This window comes from Microtus pennsylvanicus, chromosome 5, assembly GCF_037038515.1.
Source record: "Microtus pennsylvanicus isolate mMicPen1 chromosome 5, mMicPen1.hap1, whole genome shotgun sequence".
Taxonomy (NCBI): domain Eukaryota; kingdom Metazoa; phylum Chordata; class Mammalia; order Rodentia; family Cricetidae; genus Microtus; species Microtus pennsylvanicus.
The window spans coordinates 104456079-104475741 of NC_134583.1; the positions used below are offsets into that span (position 1 = coordinate 104456079).

At 44.9% G+C, this 19663-nt stretch overlaps 1 protein-coding gene across 2 annotated transcripts in view; it reads right to left on the reverse strand.

Annotated features, from left to right (window-relative positions):
• Entrep1 (endosomal transmembrane epsin interactor 1) overlaps window positions 1-19251 on the reverse strand; it is a 64359-nt gene extending 45108 nt beyond the window's left edge. The window contains exons 1-2 of one of the 2 annotated variants that reach the window (XM_075973737.1): window positions 18775-19251; window positions 9343-9399 (exon numbers count right to left, since the gene is read on the reverse strand). In XM_075973737.1, the coding sequence (XP_075829852.1) occupies window positions 9343-9399; window positions 18775-19161 (444 nt within the window). In that variant the 5' untranslated portion in view covers window positions 19162-19251. The remainder of the gene's footprint in view (window positions 1-9342; window positions 9400-18774) is intronic. The other variant, XM_075973738.1, reaches the window with a different exon arrangement.
• Window positions 19252-19663: the final 412 nt, after the last annotated feature.

Consider the following 19663-nt stretch of genomic DNA (forward strand, 5'->3'; position numbering starts at 1 on the left):
GAGTTCAAGGCCAGCCTGGTCTACAAGAGCTAGTCCCAGGACAGACTCCAAAAGCTACAGAGAAACCCTGTCTCAAAAAACCAAAAAGAAAAAGAAAAAAGAAAAGAATAGGTCCAAGAGGCAAACGGGAACCTTCTGCTGCCTTTGTCATTGTTGTCTGGATCTTTAAAAAATAAAATTTCCCAAGCTTTTGTCAGTCCCAGACTTCAAAGGAATCGTACAAACAAGAGTAAGAAAACGACTTATTTAATTTAGATTTCATGCCCAAAATAAGTCACTGTCAGCACAGGGGAGGTGTCCTCCATTTTGCTAACCAAGGAGGTTGTGAAACAGGACAATGGGAAGAACATCAAAGAAGGACCAGACCATGGAGGTTCTTTCTAATAATGTATCCTCTGACTGGGAAGTGGAGATGCCAGTTAGTCCCTCTGCCTTTTCTACAAACCAGAGTGGCATAAATCTCATGAGAATCTGTATGCTAAAGAACCTGGTAATTTTTTTAAATTCTTCTCTCATATGTTATATCCTGGCCACAGTTTCCCCTCTTCTCCCAGCCCCCTACCCCCCCATCTCTCTGCTCCCCCAGATCCACTTCCTCAGTTTCCCTTCAGAAAAGGGCAAGTCTCCCAGGGATTTCATCCAAACATAGCATAAAAAGTTACAATAAGACTAGGTACACCCTCTTATCAACGCTGGACAAGGCAACCCAAAGGGTCCCAAAAGCAGGCAAAAGAGTCAGAGACTCCCCCACTTACCTGGAAAATTCTTAAGCATTATAGACATACAAGAATATACCATTAATAATTCTGAAGAGAAAGAACACCTTCACCTACCTACTCCGTGTGTGTGTGTGCGTGTGTGTGTGTGTGTTACAGTGTACTGGACTTAGAGCCTAGAGCCTAGTCAGTAAGCACTCTACCATAAGTTACCCAGGTTGACCTCAAACTTGTGATCTTCCTGCCTCATCTCCCAAGTAGCTGAGATTTGAGCATCACCATACCCAGCTATGCGGACACTATGCAATAGAGGGAGGTGTTAGGAACACAACTCACTTGTAGAATGCTTCCCTAGTGTGCATGAAAGCCAAGATTCAATGTCCAGCACCAAATAAAATCATGTATGGTGACACACGCCTATAGTCCCAGTGGCCAGAAAGTGAAGGCAGAAAGATCAAAAGTTTAAAGTCATCTTTGGATACATTATATTCTATGTCAAAATGATGAGAGAGAGAGAGAAAGAGAGAGAGAGAGAGAGAGAGAGAGAGAGAGAGAGAGAGAGAGAGGTGTATGATTACTGAATTACAACTTATACAAAGGGAGCTTACGATGGTCTGTTGAAATGCCCATCCGAAATTAAAATATCATCAAAATAACTAGGGAAGGTTCTGGAAATCTCTAATAGTATATCATGAAAGACTCAAAATATTGTTCTAAGTTAAAATGCCTATTTCACAGACATATAAATTAAGAGATTCCCCCACAGGGACCTAATAATTAGTGGTAATGTGTCAGCATTAAATCAAGGTTTTATGCACTGTGAAATAATAAGGGTTCATTCCAAATTATGTACAGCCACAAAACGCATTTGAATGAACTAGCCTAGGGCCAAAGCACCTCAGAGCTCATCTCAGTCTCACGGAGAGAATCCTCACTTGCATGTGATGGATTACAATTCTTCATGACATCAGGAGGCTCTTTGCATGGTGGCACATGCCTATCATCCTAGTACCCAGAAAGTGAACATAGGAGGAACAGAAGTTTAAAGCCATCTTTGGATATATGATGCTCTATCTCAAAATGACAACAAGAAAGAAAAAGGAAGGAAGGGAGGAAGGGAAGGAGGGGTGGACGGAGGAAAGGAGGGAGGGACAGAGGGACGAAAGGAGGGATGGTGGAAAGGAGGGAGACACAGCTCTTTCTAGCTTGGGGGTTAGTCATCAACTACTCTGAACAAGTATGTAAGCTTCCTATGATTCTCATAACAGATGAAGGGCCCCGGATCTCAAATGGCTTTCTGGAATAGAGCCCCCCCCCCACACACACACACACAGCCTAACTTATTGAGTAAATGAAGGGAGGAATGTATATGTTAAACCATTCTGTTCTAACTATAATAATGAAGTTAGAGCAATAGAAGGGTCCTTTTAAATAGCCACTGTAGTTACCATCGCTTGTCCTTGGTGTGGGGTATGATCTAGGGGACCTCTGGAACCTGCTGGGCATGGTGGCACAAACTTAATCCCAGCACTCAGGAGGTAGAAGCAGGCAGATTTCTGTAAGTTCAAGGAAACCTAGTTTACATGACGAATTCCACGCATGTAGAGGTCAGAAGACAACCTGTAAGACTTCATTCTGTCCTTCCACCAAGTGAATCCTGGGGATCAAACTCAGGCTGTCAGGCTTGAGCCTTCGCCTGGCCACAAGCCTTCATTTGTATCATTAAAGAACAGCGTCCTTCTTACACCGGTTTGAAGGTCATATGCATCCGGTCTATTGCAAACTGACAAGAAAGGACCAGCAGTCCCAATTAGCACTTCACAAGCAACCGAAGCTGTAGCAGTCATCTAGGCGCCCCTAGCGTGGATCCTTACTAACACACCACCAAAGGAAACCATGTCATTAAGACAGTTCCATTTACAGGACAATTTTTGAGACCATTTCTAGAACAGGGTCTGATTTTTAAACAACTACAAGACATTTTTGGTAAAATCCAAGGGATAAACAGTAGAAAAATAAGAATATACCTTAAACATGGAAAATGTTCGTCTTTTGTGGAAAAGTCTACCACACTACCACACAACTACAGTATTTAAGACCTATTTTCCAGTATTATTATTGTACAGAACACGTGAGCACTCTTCCTAAAGAAGAGGAGTATTCAATAAATGAAATTCTGGGTTCTTATGAAAGCCTGAGTTTGAAGGAACTGAGACAAACTGACCCTCACTTGTTCAAGCTGATAAACAGCCTGAAGTAATCATGACAACCATCATGGGGAGGCTACACAAAAGAACTGCTTCTTACGGAGGGTCACTCACGTGTTCCGGGCCAGTGTAGACACAACTGAAAATGAAGACAGCTGGCCTCACAAGGGACTGGACGTGGGCCAACCTTGCCCCAACCTACACACGGCCCCAAAAGCATATGAGCGAATTAGAACTGACCCTAGAGATGGAGGGAGCAAGTGGAGAGGCTCCTGTCCTCGCCCAACCATCTCCTGGAGAGACAAAGGAGAAACCCTAAGCAGACTGCCTGCAGTGGTCTGGGACTAGGTCAATACACTCAGCTCTGGAGAACAGGAAGCAGTGTTTGGGGCAACCACTACTTGAGGGTGTGACTGCTGAGCTGAGAGCCAAAGCGGGGGGCAGCAGCCAAGCACCCGGCTAGAGGAAGAAAGACCCAAGGCAGACAGTGCCCAGTAAGTGAACAACGGCTGAAGCCAAGAGGTGTCAAACCTGGGCAACTGAGCCCGGGTCTGCAAAACACTGCCCTAGCACGTGCACCGGAATAGTCCCAAATTCCCAGCCCTGGGGCTCAGAGGCAGTAGCACGCAGAGAGCAAGGCAGCCTAGTTAAAGATGAAGTCCAAGGCTTGTCTGGGTAGCATGAGACCCTGGCTTGAAAAAAAAAAAAACGACGACAAAAGGTGCTTCTGGCTTCTCTAATGGAATAGGCCTCTTCCCAGCGTTAGCCCTTGGCACATTCCAACACTCAGGAAGCAAGGGAGGAGGCCCGGCAACAAAGAAAGGAAGGAAAGAAAGGGGGAGAGCTGAAATATACAAGGGAGGGGGAAGTAAAGCCACTCCTAGTATCCCAAAGTTATCCCCTCAGTACAGAAGAAGCTATGTTCCACAAAGGCCAAGAGTTTTATCACCCAGAGGAGGTGCCAGGAGTACTTCCAGGCACATCTGACAAGCACTTCCGGTTTCTTTCTGCACACATTATTTTTATTTCTTAACATAATGTATTTAATGCAGGTTATGATAGCAAGAGTGTGTGTGTGTGTCTGGTTGTGTGTACGATTGCTTGTTTGGTAGAGGTTTTTTATTTTATTAACTGTGTGTGTGTGTATCTGAGTGTGATGTGCATGTGGCAGGAGGAGGTACCTGTAGAGGCCAGAAGAGGATATTAGACCTGCTAAAGCTGGTGTTACAGGCAGCTGTCAGCCTGTAACAGGTGCTGGGAACTGAAGTTGAGTCCTCTGAAAGAAACACTAAGCCATCTCTCAGTCACTGGTTACTTTGTGAGAGGAGGTTTTGCAATGTAGTATAGACAGGTCTTGAACTCTCCACAGTTCTGCCTCAACCTCCTGAGTGCTGGTATTACAGGCATGCATCACCACACCTGGCTATAACATTATATTACTAAGACTTGTGCAAACCCCAGGTTTTTCAGGTAGCACAGGGACTAAGACTTATTTATCAGCTGGCAGACTCAGCATTGCCTAGTACAGTCTTAAAAAAAAAATATTTATTATAAGTTAATATTGATTGACACTTTACAAGTGGCCTAGGTGCTTGTTTCTGTGACAAAATGCTAACCAAAAGCAATGTGGGAAGGAAAGGATTTATTTCAGTTTATGCTTCTCAGGTCACACCCATCACCGAAGGAAGTCGGGGCATGAACCTGGAAGCAGGAATTGGAGCAGGGACCATGAAGGAATACTCCTTATTGGTTTGCTCCTCATGTCTTGCTAAGCCTGCTTTCTATAGCACCCATGGCCACCTGCCCAGGGGTGGCACTGCCCAGAGTGAGCTTCCTTACCCATCATCAATCAGGAAAATGCCCAACACACATGCCTGCAGGACAACCTAATGAGGACATATTCTCAACTACAGTTTCCTCTTTCCAGATGCCACTTGCTTGTACCGAGTTAACAGAAACTAATTGGCAGAGTGACAGTCTTTACATGACCTTCTACCACTCTAATATGAAAGTCCAAATGCCCAACTATAAGATAAAAAGGAATGATGCAATGGAAATACAACAGAAGGCTGTTTAGCAATAGTGGGAGAAACAATATTAACTAATGCTAATTTGGAAAAACTGAAATGGTTCTCAGAGTTGTTTTGATTTGCATTTCTCTAATAGCTAAGGGTGTTGAACATTTCCTTAGGTGTCTTTCAGCCATTTGATTCTTTTGTTGAAAGTTATCTGTTTAGGTCTGTACCTCATTTTTTATTGGATTATTTGTCCTTTTAAAGTTCTTGAGTACTCTGTATTGGAGATCAGTCCTCTGTCCGATGTGGGGTTGGCGAAGATCTTTTCCCATTCTGTAGGCTGCCGTTTTGTCGTGTTGACCATGTCCTTTGCTTTACAGAAGCGTCTCAGTTTTAGGAGGTCCCATTTGTTAATTGTTTCTTTCAGTGTCTGACCTACTGGGGTTATATTTAGGAAATGGTCTCCTGTGCCAATGCATTCAAGTGTACTTCCCACTTTCTCTTCGATGAGGTTTAGTATGGTTAGTTTTATGTTTGAGGTCTTTGATCCATTTGCATTTGAGTTTTGTGCATGGTGACAGACATGAATCTATTTTCACTCATCTACATGTTAATATCCAGTTATGCCAGCACCGTTTGTTGAATATGTTTTCTCTTTTCCATTTTATAATTTTAGCTTCTTTGCCAAAAATAAGATGTTTGCAGGTGTGTGGATTGATATCCAGTTCTTCAATTCTATTTCATTGGTCCTTCTGTTTGTTTTTATGTCAATATCAGGCTGTTTACATTACTGTAGCTCAAAACAACTCTGAGATTCCATCTTACACCTGTCAGAATGGCCAAGATCAAAAACACTGATGACAACTTATGCTGGAGAGGATGTGGAGAAAGGGGAACACTCCTCCATTGCTGGTGGGAGTGCAAACTTGTATAGTCACTTTGGAAATCAGTATGGAGATTTCTCAGAAAATTAGGAAACAATCTACCTCAAGACCCAGCAATACCACTTTTAGGTATATACCCAAAGGAAGCTCAATCATACCATAAGGACATGTGCTCAACTATGTTTATAGCCATATTATTCATAATAGCCAGAACCTGAAAACAATCTAAATGCCCCTCAACCAAAGAATAGATAAAGAAAATGTGGTACATTTACAGAATGGAGTACTGCTCAGCGGTAAGAAAAAAATAATGACATCTTGAAATTTGAAGGCAAATGGATGGATCTAGAAAAAAATATATATTGAGTGAGGTAACCCGGACCCAGAGAGACAAATATAATATGTACTCAATGTAAGCAGCTTTTAGACTCTAATAAAGCAAAGAAAAACCAGCCTATGATCCACAACCCTAGAGAACCTAGATAACAAAGAGGACCCTAAGAGAGACATACATAGATCTAAATAGGAAGGAGAGGGGGCTGGAGAGATGGCTCAGAGGTTAAGAGCATTGCCTGCTCTTCCAAAGGTCCTGAGTTCAATTCCCAGCAACCACATGGTGGCTCACAACCATCTGTAAAGAGGTCTGGTGCCCTCTTCTGGCCTGCAGGCATACACACAGAAAGAATATTGTATACATAGTAAATAAATAAATATTTAAAAAAAAATAAATAAATAGGAAGGAGAAAAAGACAAGATCTCCTGAGTAAATTGGGAGCATGGGGTTCATGGGAGAGGATAGAAGGGGAGAGGGGAGGAAGGGAGGAGGGCAGAGAAAAATGTATAGCACAATAAAACAATAAAAAAATTTAAAACCTGAAAGGGCAGGACATAAGATGGTACATACACACTGGTGTCAACTGTTTCGGGTGCTATGCATGTTGTATTCCTATGTGGTGTGTGTGCGTATGGTACATATATGTGAATGTCAGTGTATGTGTTCATGTATATGCATATGGAAGCCACAGCAGGACAGTAAGGTCTTCCTCTATCACTTTTTGCCATAATGCCTTGACCAGGGAGGGTCTCTCACTGAACAGAAAGATCATCATTTTGGCAAGGTTGCCTGGGCAATGAGTCCACAGGATTTGCCTATATCTGCCCCCCAATGTTGGGTTGCAGGCATGCACAGCCACGCCCCCCCTTTTGTATGTGGGAACTAGATATTCAAAAACAGATCACGCCATCTTCCACACCCCCACACTGGGTACAACAAATACCCTTCACAAAAAACTATAGAATTTTTTTGAACAATGATGAAAAATAGAGCAAAAAGCAGTTAAGGAAAATGACTTTTATTAAGGTCATTTTTACCTACACTTGCTAATGCCCAATAATGAATATATACGCCATCTTCCCAAATGATAGCAATTCAAGAACAAAAGCCTTCTAGTGTGTGTTTTCTTGAGCTCTATTTAGGATACATGCTCATATTCTTTTCATTTGGAATTTTTAGAATACAAATACCAGGGGAGGTTTTTTTTCATTTGCTTTTTAAACTTGAGTATTTTAACAGTGAAATAGAAAACTGTACTGCAAAAGTTGTTTCTCTAGCCAAATACAAACACAGAACACCACCCATCCAAAAATTTCCTGCAGAGACTAGTCCCAGACAGCTGCAGCAAACCATGCCTCAGCTATGAGCCATGGGCTCATCCAATACCTCTTTCCCTCCTGCCCTGCCTTCCAACATATTAAATGCTACACTGGCAACTTAACTCTTACAATTTTTAAAGGTGTTTCACTAAAGGCAATAAATGATGGAGTTATAAAATGTAGCCCATGTTACTTGAGGAGCTGAAAATATGGAGTTCAAGATTCTCAAAGCACTGTGGGAACCTAGGACTCTGACATGTCTGCTCCACTTCATGCTGCTTCACCACGGAGTCAAAGTATAAGTGGCTGCCCATGACTTAGCCTGTGTGACTCTTGGGGCTGGAAAGATAGTCTGTATAATGCTTGTTATGCAAGCAGGAGGACCTCAGTTTGGTCCGTCCCTAGAACTCAAGTAAAAAGGCTGCCAGGATGGCATGTGCTGGAGTAGGAAGACGGGAGGGTACCTAGCTCTCACTGACCAGCCACTCTGGCCTAATGAGTCAGCTCCAGATTCCATGAGAGACAGTTTCAAAGTAGACAAGAGTTCTTGACGATGCCACCAAGGCTGTCCTCTTGCCTCCGTCACACACATATAAAGCAAACCTCTTTTTTTTTGAGGGGGGGGTGGTTGAGACAGGGTTTCTTGTGTAGCTTTGGAACCTGTCCTGGAACTTACTCTGTAGATCAGACTGACCTTGAACTCACAGAGATCCACCTGCCTCTGTCTCCCAAGTGCTGGGATTAAAGGCTTATGCCACCACCACCCAGCTAAAACAAACCACTTTTGAAAATGACTTCTGGAAATAATTAAACCTTTTATATCAAGAGATATGAAAGAAAAGTAATACAAAAAGCTACCATGTGTTTTTAAATACTCTTCAATGTAAGTCAGATTTCCTAAACTTTATTTGAACTTGGCAGTTATGTAGACTCTACTGCTATTTACTTGTTTATTGTCATTGTCTCTTAAACTCCCCCCCACACCAGGTAAAAACAAAGGACAAAGTCTCAGATCATTGGCATTGCCATTGGACTGTAGAATGGTTCATTTTGGGACATTAATTTTAGCTCTACAACAGGAGGATAAAATCATCAGCTAATGTCTGCATTATTAAGAAAATTAACATTAATGAGCTAAAGAGACAATGTAGCAAATCTGAGGAACAAAATTATGAAGTTGCCCAGCCAAACTATTCTAACAATAAAATGTTATATATTTGTGGTTAATACGTGCGGTCTGCTTGGGACAAAGAAGAACAAAGAATGTGGGTGGTGGGGTTAAGAGCTGGGCAATAGGTACAGTGAATTCACTATATCATCCCCGCATATGCGTGTACCTGTACATATGTACGTGGAAACCAGAGGAGGATGTCAAGTGTCTTCTTCCACCATCCTCCACCTTTTATTGTGAAGTGAACCTGATGTTCAACACTCCAACTAATCCAACCAACCATCCTGCACCCAGGATCCACCTATCTCCACCCCTCAATGATAGAGTTACATGGCCATGAACAGCTCTTATGTGACTGTTGAGGATTTGAACTCAGGTCTTCTTGCTTGCATAGCAAGCACTCTTTCCCACTATGCCATCTCCTTAGCCCTGAACAGATTTTTTTCAACTGTATCTTAGAATGAATTTAATTCTGGAACAAGAAACATTTGTATAACTCTAGATGTACACAGAGCTTAAAGCAAACCATAAACCATCAAGATTATCATCTTTCATCATCATTATTAAAGGAGCATTTACTTCTAAAGTATCTACTGTCAAATTATTTTTTAATGAACAAGGACATTTAAGAATTTCAAGTTTACTTAAACAGGATTCAGGTTTTATGAAGAGTAATGTTGTACAGTCTGTACATACCAGCAGTATCATAGGTCTTTTCCAAGTTGTCAATCCAATGATTCCAGAGAGTATCACCTATGAGGATAAATACATCATCAGCCCAGAAAATGCTAGTTAAACATTTCCCATTATTGCTGCTTTTATAAACCATAGCAAAACCACTCTGGATTGTCTTACAGACCTACAAAGTATGTTTATTGGCTGTGGTGGTTTGAAAAGAATAGCCCCTAAAGGGAATGGTGCTATTAGGAGGTGTGGCTTTCTTGGAGTAGGGTTGGCCTTATTGGAGGAAGTGTCACTGTGGAGGCAGGCTTTGAGGTCTTATATGCTCAAGCCATGCCCAGTGTCTCAGACCACTTCCTGTTGCCTACAGTCAAGATGTAAGAAAGAACTCTCAGCTCCTTCTCTAGCACCATGTCTGTCTACATGGTGCCTTGCTTCCTGCCATGATGATAATGGACTAAATCTCTGAACTGTAAGCCACTGCAATTAAATGTTTTCCTTTATAAGAGTTGCCATGGTCGTGGTGTCTCTTTATAGCAGTAGAAACCCTAACAAAGACACTGGCTGGATGTGCTTTCCACTTATGTTAGTAAAAAGCTCAGCATCTCTGACCAAGTGTCCCATATACTCAGTCTGCTGTCAGTCAGTCTGTGACATACACAAGTATCTGCACGGGACAGGTAAACTCCACAACAGCAGACAAAACCCTTGAGAATATCTCCTAACCCAAGTTTAAAGCCTGGGTTCCACATTCCCCTGATCCCTCACTACACTTCCCTTCCAGGTACCCCTGCCCTTCCTTGGCCATCCAGGCTAGACCCTGAACTTGGTGCTGTGCCCTCTTTACTGAAGTACCCATTCCTCTTGATGACCCTCTTAGCTGCCTGAGAACTCATAGCCATTCTACAAGCCCCTACTGTCATCTCCTCTGAGAAGCCTTCAGGAATCTCATCACCCCATATGTCTGCCTGTACATACCAACTTCTTTTCTTCCCTTAAAAAAAAAATCCTGATTATGGCAATTAAGAGAATCTGCTGCTCTTGAGAGGGCAGGAGTTCAGTTCCCTGCACCTGAGTCAGGCAACATGGCGCCCACACGCACATACACAGACAGACAGGCACACAAAGACACATCCACGCCTTTTTCTTCTTCTCTTCAAGAAAAGTCCGGTCACCATTTGTGCATCTCTGCTCCTGTCCTGTCCTTAAATCCTTGGCTCCAGCAAGTACTGGTCACATGATTATCAACAAGTGACTGTCCTGGAACATTCACTCCACAAAGAGGAACTATGGAGGGAAAGCTCTCCTGTTGCACAACAATGCTTCAATTAAAAACAACACACTAAAAGAACCAGAATGTTGCCAAAACACAGACTGGAAACCACCCCAGCCTCTGGATGGCACGGTTCACTAAACCACCGGAAAGAAGAAACAAAGTAATCCTTCACTGGGGACACCCTTGAAGTATACTTGTATAACAGGGTGCATCCACCAAGTGCAGCAAAGAGGAGTTTCTTTCATGGAGCATCTCCCTTGCTCCAGTCCCTCCCATGCACACATCCACAACTGTTATTTATCAACTACACATCAGGCAAGGGTGTTCAGATCAGGCGCACAGGTTCACCCCCATCTCAAGACTGAAGCAGCCCAGAGCACACACCAGCACGGAACAAAATGTACTCACATAACCTTGACCCAGAATCCCATTTGTACAGGCTGGTGATGGTTTCTTTCTAGCCCAATCTATCCCAGAAACCCCATTAATTTCAGTAGGATTCCTCTTGCCTTCATTCCTAATGTGTGGGCTGTGTTGCCTCTCTACGTTGGAACAGGGACCCAGGGTTTGGTGGCCTGCTCAGATTCAAAAGAGCCAGCCATATGACCTTGGCTAAGTCTCTTCATTGTCTCCGCCCTCACTCTGGTCTCCTGTGAAATGTTAAGTGAAAGAAATCAACTCTGGCTCTCTTCCAACTCAAAGAAGGAACACTGAGCTAGGTGCAGTGGTGCACACATATAATACTCAGGATGCTGAAGCAGAAAGGATCACAAATTCAAAGTCAGCCTGTTCTCAAACAACCAAAAAATAAATAAAAATAAATAAACCACAAAAGACTGATCCCACCATGATGAGAGATTCCTCAGAAAACCTGATACCCAGTGAGTCTATGAGCACACACTCATGTGCCTGTGAATACATGTTGTGTGTGCACGTGCATGCATCTGCCATATGGGGCCGTTTGCTCATGCATGTATACATACAAACATTTGTGTGGATGTCCTTGTCTGTGTGTCTCTGCCTCCTCACCCTGCTCGGACTGGACTTGGCTGAGGAAAAGCAAACTGTTTTTATGTGAAAACATGACTGAGTACTTCCCTGCCCTTGAGGAAATCACAAACTGCCCACTTCAGTAAAAGATAATAACTATGATTTGAATTATTATTATGTTTGTTATTTGTGTCAGAGTCTCGTAATACCCTGTGGTCCAGCTTTCAGGAACAAGAAGGCTGGGGATACATTGAGGGGCTTGGTTCCCAGTACTAGGGGGCAGAAATAAAACTGCACCCTAGTTCCAGGTGGTAGTTGCATATGAAAGCCCCAGTCTTAAACCGGCAACAAAGCCATGACCTGTCAATGTCCACCCAGTAGCCCTGTTCTTTGCAACCCTGGTGAATCCCAGGCGTTTGGAGAACACTGTGAATGGGAGGGCTGAAAAGTCGACAGAGAAAGGAGGAACAGAGACTGAGAAGCCTCTGAAATTGGTGACAGGAACTAAGGCTCTGCTCTAAGGTCGAATCCCTTAAGAGTGCAAGACTCAAGGAACAGGATGCTTAGATGCGTGCACTTTGTGTCATCCAAGCAGGGTGTTGTGGAAGGCCAGAAGAGAGAGGCAGAGCACTCTAGGCTCCGCCTCCTCCATGGCAGCAGTAGCTGGGCTCTGCCAGGAGGGAGTCTAGAAGGCCTTTAGGAATGACCTTTCATGGCTTCTCCTATACTCAGTGCTACTACTGACTGAACTGTCTAGGCCGTGAGGGACTGTGCCTGAGAAACGTCACTCAAATGCCGTGAGCAGCTTCTAGAAGGTACTTGGTGATGGCAAGAGTCAATGACTGAATGAATGGAGACCAAACTAGGAGACGAGCTTGCTTAAGGATCACTACCTAAGACTGAAGACATCTCCACCCTGAGCATCCTGAAAGGACAACGCCATCAGCATTCTTCCACCCGGCACAAGACGCAACGTGCCCCGAACATGCTGGTAAGAACCTACGGTTAACGCCAAACCATCTGCAGATAAGCATAATCAGAGCCATTATCGTTTCTGTTTTGTTCCTTGTAAATCATTCCCTGTGGCTCATGGGAACAAAACAGATATTTCCTCTTCCCGACAATGCAAAGGGAGAGCCTGCAGGTCCAGCAGCTCCGAGTCAGTGTGACCCACCATGTGCACCTAAAGCCCTGGATTTTCCAGCTTAGAAAGCAATCATTAAAATCAAAGGCTTATACCTCTACTGCCCTATTTTCCCTGGCTAATCCACAAACATGCCTTAGGGCAAAAGTGCTCTAGCTCATTTGTCAAAACCTGCTGGCCCTAAACACAGATGTTTAAAAGCCACGCGGCAAACGCCCTGTGTTTACCTTCTAAATAGGCAGAAAATAATTTATCCAACTTCTATCTACCTTTCCCTGGAACTGAAAAAGTGTGTGTGGGGGGGGGGGGGTGTCTTCCTTTTTACAGCATTTGAAAATCTGAATAAGTGAACAGAACCCCCACAATAGGCACCACAGACGGCCTGTTCACTTTACTTTGGTTATATAGTTATTGCCTTGGTGCTGGAAAACTATGGAGTATTTTTCAATACAGTATCCAGTATATGCCAGGGAGGAGCCAAGCCTTTTTCCACACGTTCTCTGATACACAAAATCAGTCCAGAGGCAAAAGCAGCCTGCTCATTTTCTGAATGAGTAACTCAAGGCAAGAACGTGTAAGTGAGATTCTGCTGTTTTGTAAAACAAAGAACTGAAGAAAGTCAATAAATTTCACTCCAAAAACTATCTTCAAAATGTCCCTTAAATAATTGTTTTACATGATAGGACATGTGTGTGTGATTTACATGATACGAAATATATATATGCCACTGTTTAAGTGGTAGAGAGTAGAGAAGTAGAATGTAATGAATGTTACAGAAAATATATATTTACTACTGTTTATCTGGCAGTAACTTCAGAGCTTTTTGTCAGTTTCTTCCCTAGTCATTCTTTTTTTTTTTGCTTAGTCATAACAAATTTTTAAATGTTTTCCTCAATGATTCTTTATATGAAATTGGAATCCTTCCATGGCATCATGGAGTCAAGAGAGGGATAGGGAGAGCTCAAGTTACTGACAGAGCCGAGGGAAAGGACTGTACGCAGACCATGTGGGAAATGGGCTCCCTGGGGGAGCTGCACAGAGCCAAATCCGTGCCCCTCCTCTGAAAGTGCTCCCAGGGATCATACAGGGCATCAGCGCTGAGGCTAGACAAACCACTGCAACTCTCTCTACTCTTTAACATAGCTCCGTGTGGGGGGTGCCACCTCCCACAATCCCAACTCAAAACAATATTAACTAAACACGCCCAAACTGAGAACCAGGAAGACACAACCTGAATTCACACAGACATCAAGACCCTCCCTCAGCCACTCACCAACTACAGGCTGTGTTTCAAGAAGGGCAGGCTAATCTCTTGGCACTACAAACTTTGGACATAATAGTCATTATCCAAGGCTGCCAGGGGGAAATGGTCATAGAATGTTCAAATGAAAAAGATCTGAATGCATTTTTTTTTTCTGAGACAGGGTCCAGTGTAGCATAGGTAAGCCTCAAGCTGGCTGACCCAAAGATGAACCGGAAATCACAATCCACCAACTTCCCCCTCCCGAACGGCTTGAATTGCATGACTGACCCGTGTGCCTCCACCACTCCTGTTCAGGCAGTGCTGGGATTTGAACCCCACGTCTCTGGTGTGCTGAGTTGGTGCTCTACCCGCTGAGCTACATCTATAGCAGTCAAAAAAGATTATATTAGGAGCCACTGAGATGGCTCAGCAGATAAAGGCCCTTGTCACTAAGTCTGACAAACTGAATTTGATTCCTGGACCCAGAGAGAAGAAGGAGAAAACTAATTCCTACAAGTTGTTCTCTGACATATATACTCTCTTTCCCTCCCTCTCCCCCCCTTCTCTAAATAAAGAATGTAATTTAAAAAATAAATAAAGATTATATTAAAATAGTCCCTTCAATTGCTATAATATTAATTCAAGAGTGGTGAGAGGGTTGCTTACAGGACTCAATTAGTAAGTGTATTTTCAAACAGCTGAAACAGTTCCTCAGAGTTCAGAAACGTGGGGGGAACCTCAGTTCTGAGCCACACGCCTCCCAGAGGCAAGCATGGAAAACCAGCCTCGAAACGCGCTGTTTCCATGTGAATCCACTGCCACATCAAATACAAACCAGATATCTTTACAAAAACCAAACTAAGATTGGCCAGTTTCAGTGATAAGGCAAACTGTGAAGGGCTTGTGGTCATTCACAGTTTGAGAGGAGGAGGTTCTTCTCCAGCGCTCACACATGAATTTAGCATCAGACTTGTTAGCTACTTCCTCTTAAAGACCAGGTCAGATACAAATCAAAACTGCTGAGCGGACCAGGGATGTGGCTCAGGGGCAGAGCTCTTGCCTCTGGCCCTGAGTTCAATCCCCAGATCTACAGAGAAGAAGGGAGAAGGGGAAGGGAGAAGGGAAAGGGGGAAGGGGAAGGCGAGGGAGAAACTGAGTGAATAATGATGGTATGCCTGCATAATGACATATCACACCACAATTAATGGGAACGAGTTATTGCTAAACTGGATGGTCCTCGAAAATACCCTAATTAAAAGAAGTTATTCATCCACAAAAGACCATATATTGTATGATATGTATGTGTATATATATGAATATATGAGAATATATGTGAAAATATGAGTATATATGAATATATAGGTAAAGATATAGATATGAAATGTTCAGGATAGAAGTAGTCTACGGCGACAGAAAATAGGAAAATGGGTACTACCTGGACAGAGGGGTGGGGAGGGGGAAAGAAAGAAGGTCAGATGGTTTTGAGGATTTCCTAAAACTCATTGTGGTGATGGCTTTGCAACAATGAACTTGCTGGAAACTCCTGGGCAGTTCTCTTTACACGCGGGCTACAGCTCGGTAAAGCTGGCTTGTTTTGTTCTGTTTCCATTTTTCCAGGCCTCAAGTCACAGTTTTTCATCATTTTCCATAGAGACCTTCGTTCAGCCCTTTGAGTTTGTCGCGTCAGAGAATATGCACTGGAGTGTTTTCGTGGCTGAAGGCACACATCTGTAATCTGCCTGAAAATAACCAGTGTGTTAAGAGGAGGGACCGTGTCAGATGTTCAGATGTTGCTAGCTCCTGTGGCTGGGGATGGGTCAGCCCACAGGGACATTACATTCTCCTTCAAATGTCTTCAAACTTTAATTTTTTTCATAGTGAAATGTTAAAAGTAGAAAGGGATGAATTCCATGTGTCTCTAAAAATACAAACACTGAAATATTTACGCATAAAATTACAATAATGTAATATTGAGATTTTCAAATAATAAGGAAATTTTAATCTGCTAAATGGACTGAGAGTTAAAGGAGCCTAATTCCTGCTTGACAGTTCCTCGCTCTGGCATCTATCAGGACACACAGGACCAGTGGTAAAGCCTGGGGCTGGGACAGATGAGACCACTATTCTTGTGGCTGTGCCGTGGCTGTGGTTTTGTTATACAGTGTCTGCCTAAGTTTAACTTTTCTCCTAATACAGGATTTTTTTTTTAAGAGCTCTCTAACTTACATGAGTTTAAAACACAGTACACGTGTGGTATTTTTCTTCCTAAAACACCAAGAGATTCATGGAATCTAACAACATCTGCTTAAACCCTATTTACTTATTCTGAAGATACAGATAATAGTCATTGGTTCTGTTGCCACTTTGCGAATTCTGAAGTCAATCTTAGGAGAAGGTCACACACACACAAAGAAAGAATAAGTGACAATTACAGGTCTGGATACTGACCTAAGGGCACAGGGTAGACTATGACATACAAAAGAGAACCTCTCAGGTCCAAATCCTAGACTCCTTCTTGGATCTGATTTGCTTATGACAGAGAACAAGCCCGGCAGGTGAACTCAAGGTACCCCCTGTGAGTTCTGTCTTGTGAGCTTTGTTTCCCATTGCATCAAAACCCCCTGTGGCTCCACTGACATCCAAGTGCATCTACTTACTCCTGAAATAATTCACAATTGCAACATGATTTCAGATTTTCATTTTAGGAAAAAAAACATGGTGTGTGTGTGTGTGTGTGCACGTGTGTGCGCGTGCATACAAGTTATTTGTGTGGTGTATGTACTTGTAAGTGTTTGCATGTGTGTGGTGGCAGAGAATGATACTGGGTACACTCTCCACTGTATCTAATTTGTGGAGGCTGGGTGTCTCATCAGTTTGGCTAGGCTGACTAACCAATGACTGTCAGACATCTGCCTGTATCCACCTTCTCCCAATCCCACCCCAGGCACTGGGGTTACAGACTCCCCTCTCCCCACACCCAGCTTTTAGGTGGGTCCCCAGGATTCAAACTCGGGTCCCCCATGTTTATACAGCTTTACTGACTGATCCATCTCCCTAGAACCCCCCACAAATCTTTTTAATAATCTAGCTGTCTTGAAAGAACAATGGATTATGATTTTTTCAAAGAGTAAATCCAAAAATTACGTGCAAGATTCTGGTTCAATGAACTTAGAGGAAAGAAATGCAGACATCATTTGGATGACTAGCCTGGCAAGGGGAAGTATTATTTCTGTTCCTATTCTATTGAGAGTATCTATATTTCAAGGTTTTCCAGAGCACTCGCAGACAGTAGCAGAGTCCAGGGACAGGACTACAGGGTGGAATTCTGCCAATCTAATACATAAGTTGTGAACTTCACTCACGACAGCCCGAAAGGACTGGGGTCCCAACAGAACCATTTACCAAAGGTGTTTAAAAGAAGAGTAGATTGCCAGGTGGTGCTTGTGCACACCTTTAATCCTAGGGCTTCAGAGGCAGAGGCGGGCAGATCTCTGTGAGTTCAAGGCCATGGTCTACTGAGTAAGTTAGTTCCAAGACAGCCAGGATACAGAGAGAAACCTATCTCCAAAAAAACAAAGTAAATTGGCACTGCATGGGTGATACAAAACTCCAGCCAAGTTAAGCCAGAGAAACAGAGAAACCTTATGTTCTTCATGTTCCTATTCAGACAATTACTCTAGGTTCAATAAGTTCTCCCACATTTTTTTAAAGCTGAATTTGGTCTTGACTCTGGCTGCGCTTTGACCAACAGAGCACAAAATGTACACTCACTGCAGATGGTAGAAAAAGCTATAGACATTGCCAGGCTCTCCGAGGGCACTAGTTCATGGAAAGATCATTTGCTTTACTCAGCCTCCAAAGCATTGCACAAAGACCTGTTCCCAAGTCTCCCGGCCCCTGGCAAACCTCAGGGGGCGGGATGCCTTGAAAGTTGTGACACACTGAGGCGGAATGAGTAGCCATCCTGTCTACAGATGCTTGCTCACTGGCAGTCACTTTTCTCAGAGGCCAGGCTTCCTTCCCTGTGCCCATTGGTCAGGGAGGCAGGACCAGGTGTCAGGGCAGGTCAGACATCCCCAGCTAGCTGCCCACACTTCTGGCGTTCGGGTGAGTGCATCCATAATGACAGGTTCTGTCTCTTGAGCACCCACTTCTGCTGAGCAGCCTTGGTGGCTCCAGGAACCCACCCAGGGTTTGAGCCCTCTTCTAATGACCAGGTACCAAGCCACCAATCACACACAACCTCTTATTACCTCTGAGCTCCTTGGGGTGCAGTCACCCAACACCAGATACGCTCTCTCATTTATCTGTGTCTTAATGAAGAATAAAAACAATCAATCGCCTCCCCTTCTTCAGTCTGTCACTTTGCCCACTCCAGAAGTACTCCACCAGGTAGGGGTTTGTTGGTGTATCGGTGAGGAAAACACAACAAAACCCCTGCCCTGCGGGAGTTTACTTTGCCAATGTAGTACAATTATTCAGTTGCCAACAAGTTTCATTTTTCTCCCATCCTCATGCCAATCTCTCAAAGAACTCAATAATGTGCTTAATGTTAACTTTACTGGAAACAAAATCCTTAGCGTGCAAGGAACAGACGCTGCCCAGGTGCAATCCAATTCTCCCTTGAACTTGACTGCCTCCCAACACTTTCCCACCACTGAACTGTCGTCAGACACTTCAGGTGGCTTGAGGATCTGCGCTCCCCAACTGAGGTCAAACAAAAACAGCGGAAGGAACCCTCCACAACTCACTGCCCCGAGGGTGGACCCCCTCAGAGAGGCGCGCTGTACTCACCGAGGAGCCGGCCCAAAACGGGCACGAGTTCTTCACCTGCGGCGAACTGCTCAGCGACAGCGCCCCGAAGCTGAGCGCCACCATGCAGCAGCCCAGGATCAGCTGCAGCAGCCCGAGCGACAGGAGCGGGCGCGCGGGTAGCAGCGCGGAGCTGGGCGCGGCGGGGCGGCGGGACGCGAGAGCGGGTGGCGGGGCCAGCACAGCGGCGGGGGCGCAGCGGGGACGGGCTGGAGGCTGCAGAGCGCCCCGGGGCCAGCGTGGCCGCAGCGGGGGCAACGGTGGCTCCTGGGAGGCGGCGGTCGCGGCGCCGGGACCCCCGGCCTGAGGTCCGCCCGACAATCCTGCCACCGGGCAGCAGGAACCCGGGAGCACCACGGGCAGAGACATGGGCGCACGGCGGGCGGGTGGCGCAGCGGAGCGGAGGGTGCGGCGCACCGGGCACCCGCGCCGGCGTCGCGCAGGACGGACTGCGCACGGCCCAACCACTTGCTGCCTCCGCCCGCGCCGGCCGCGCCCACCTGCCCCGCGGGGCCCGCCCCCCGCCGTTCCCTCCCGGTCACCCACGGTGACAAGTGCGCCGCCGCCTTGGGGTCACCCGGGAAAGGCGTCCGGGAACGGCGGGGCCCCGCAGCTAGCGGCGCACCGTTCAGAGTCTTGTCCCCAACAACGGTACAGAGGGAAGTGTCCCTCTGAGGGCCGTCCTGAAAGTGGGACCCTGGCGACTTTTAAATGGGAAGGAAGTTCCCGTATGATTCTCCTCCCCCCCCACGCCCCCGCCGGGAGGAGGGGCTGCTGGCAACCCGACGGGAAAAGGTCCAAGCCTGGGAAGATGATGATTCCCTGGACGTTACTGCCTGGGAGCACGACCTGCGTCTATGGCCTCTACCGG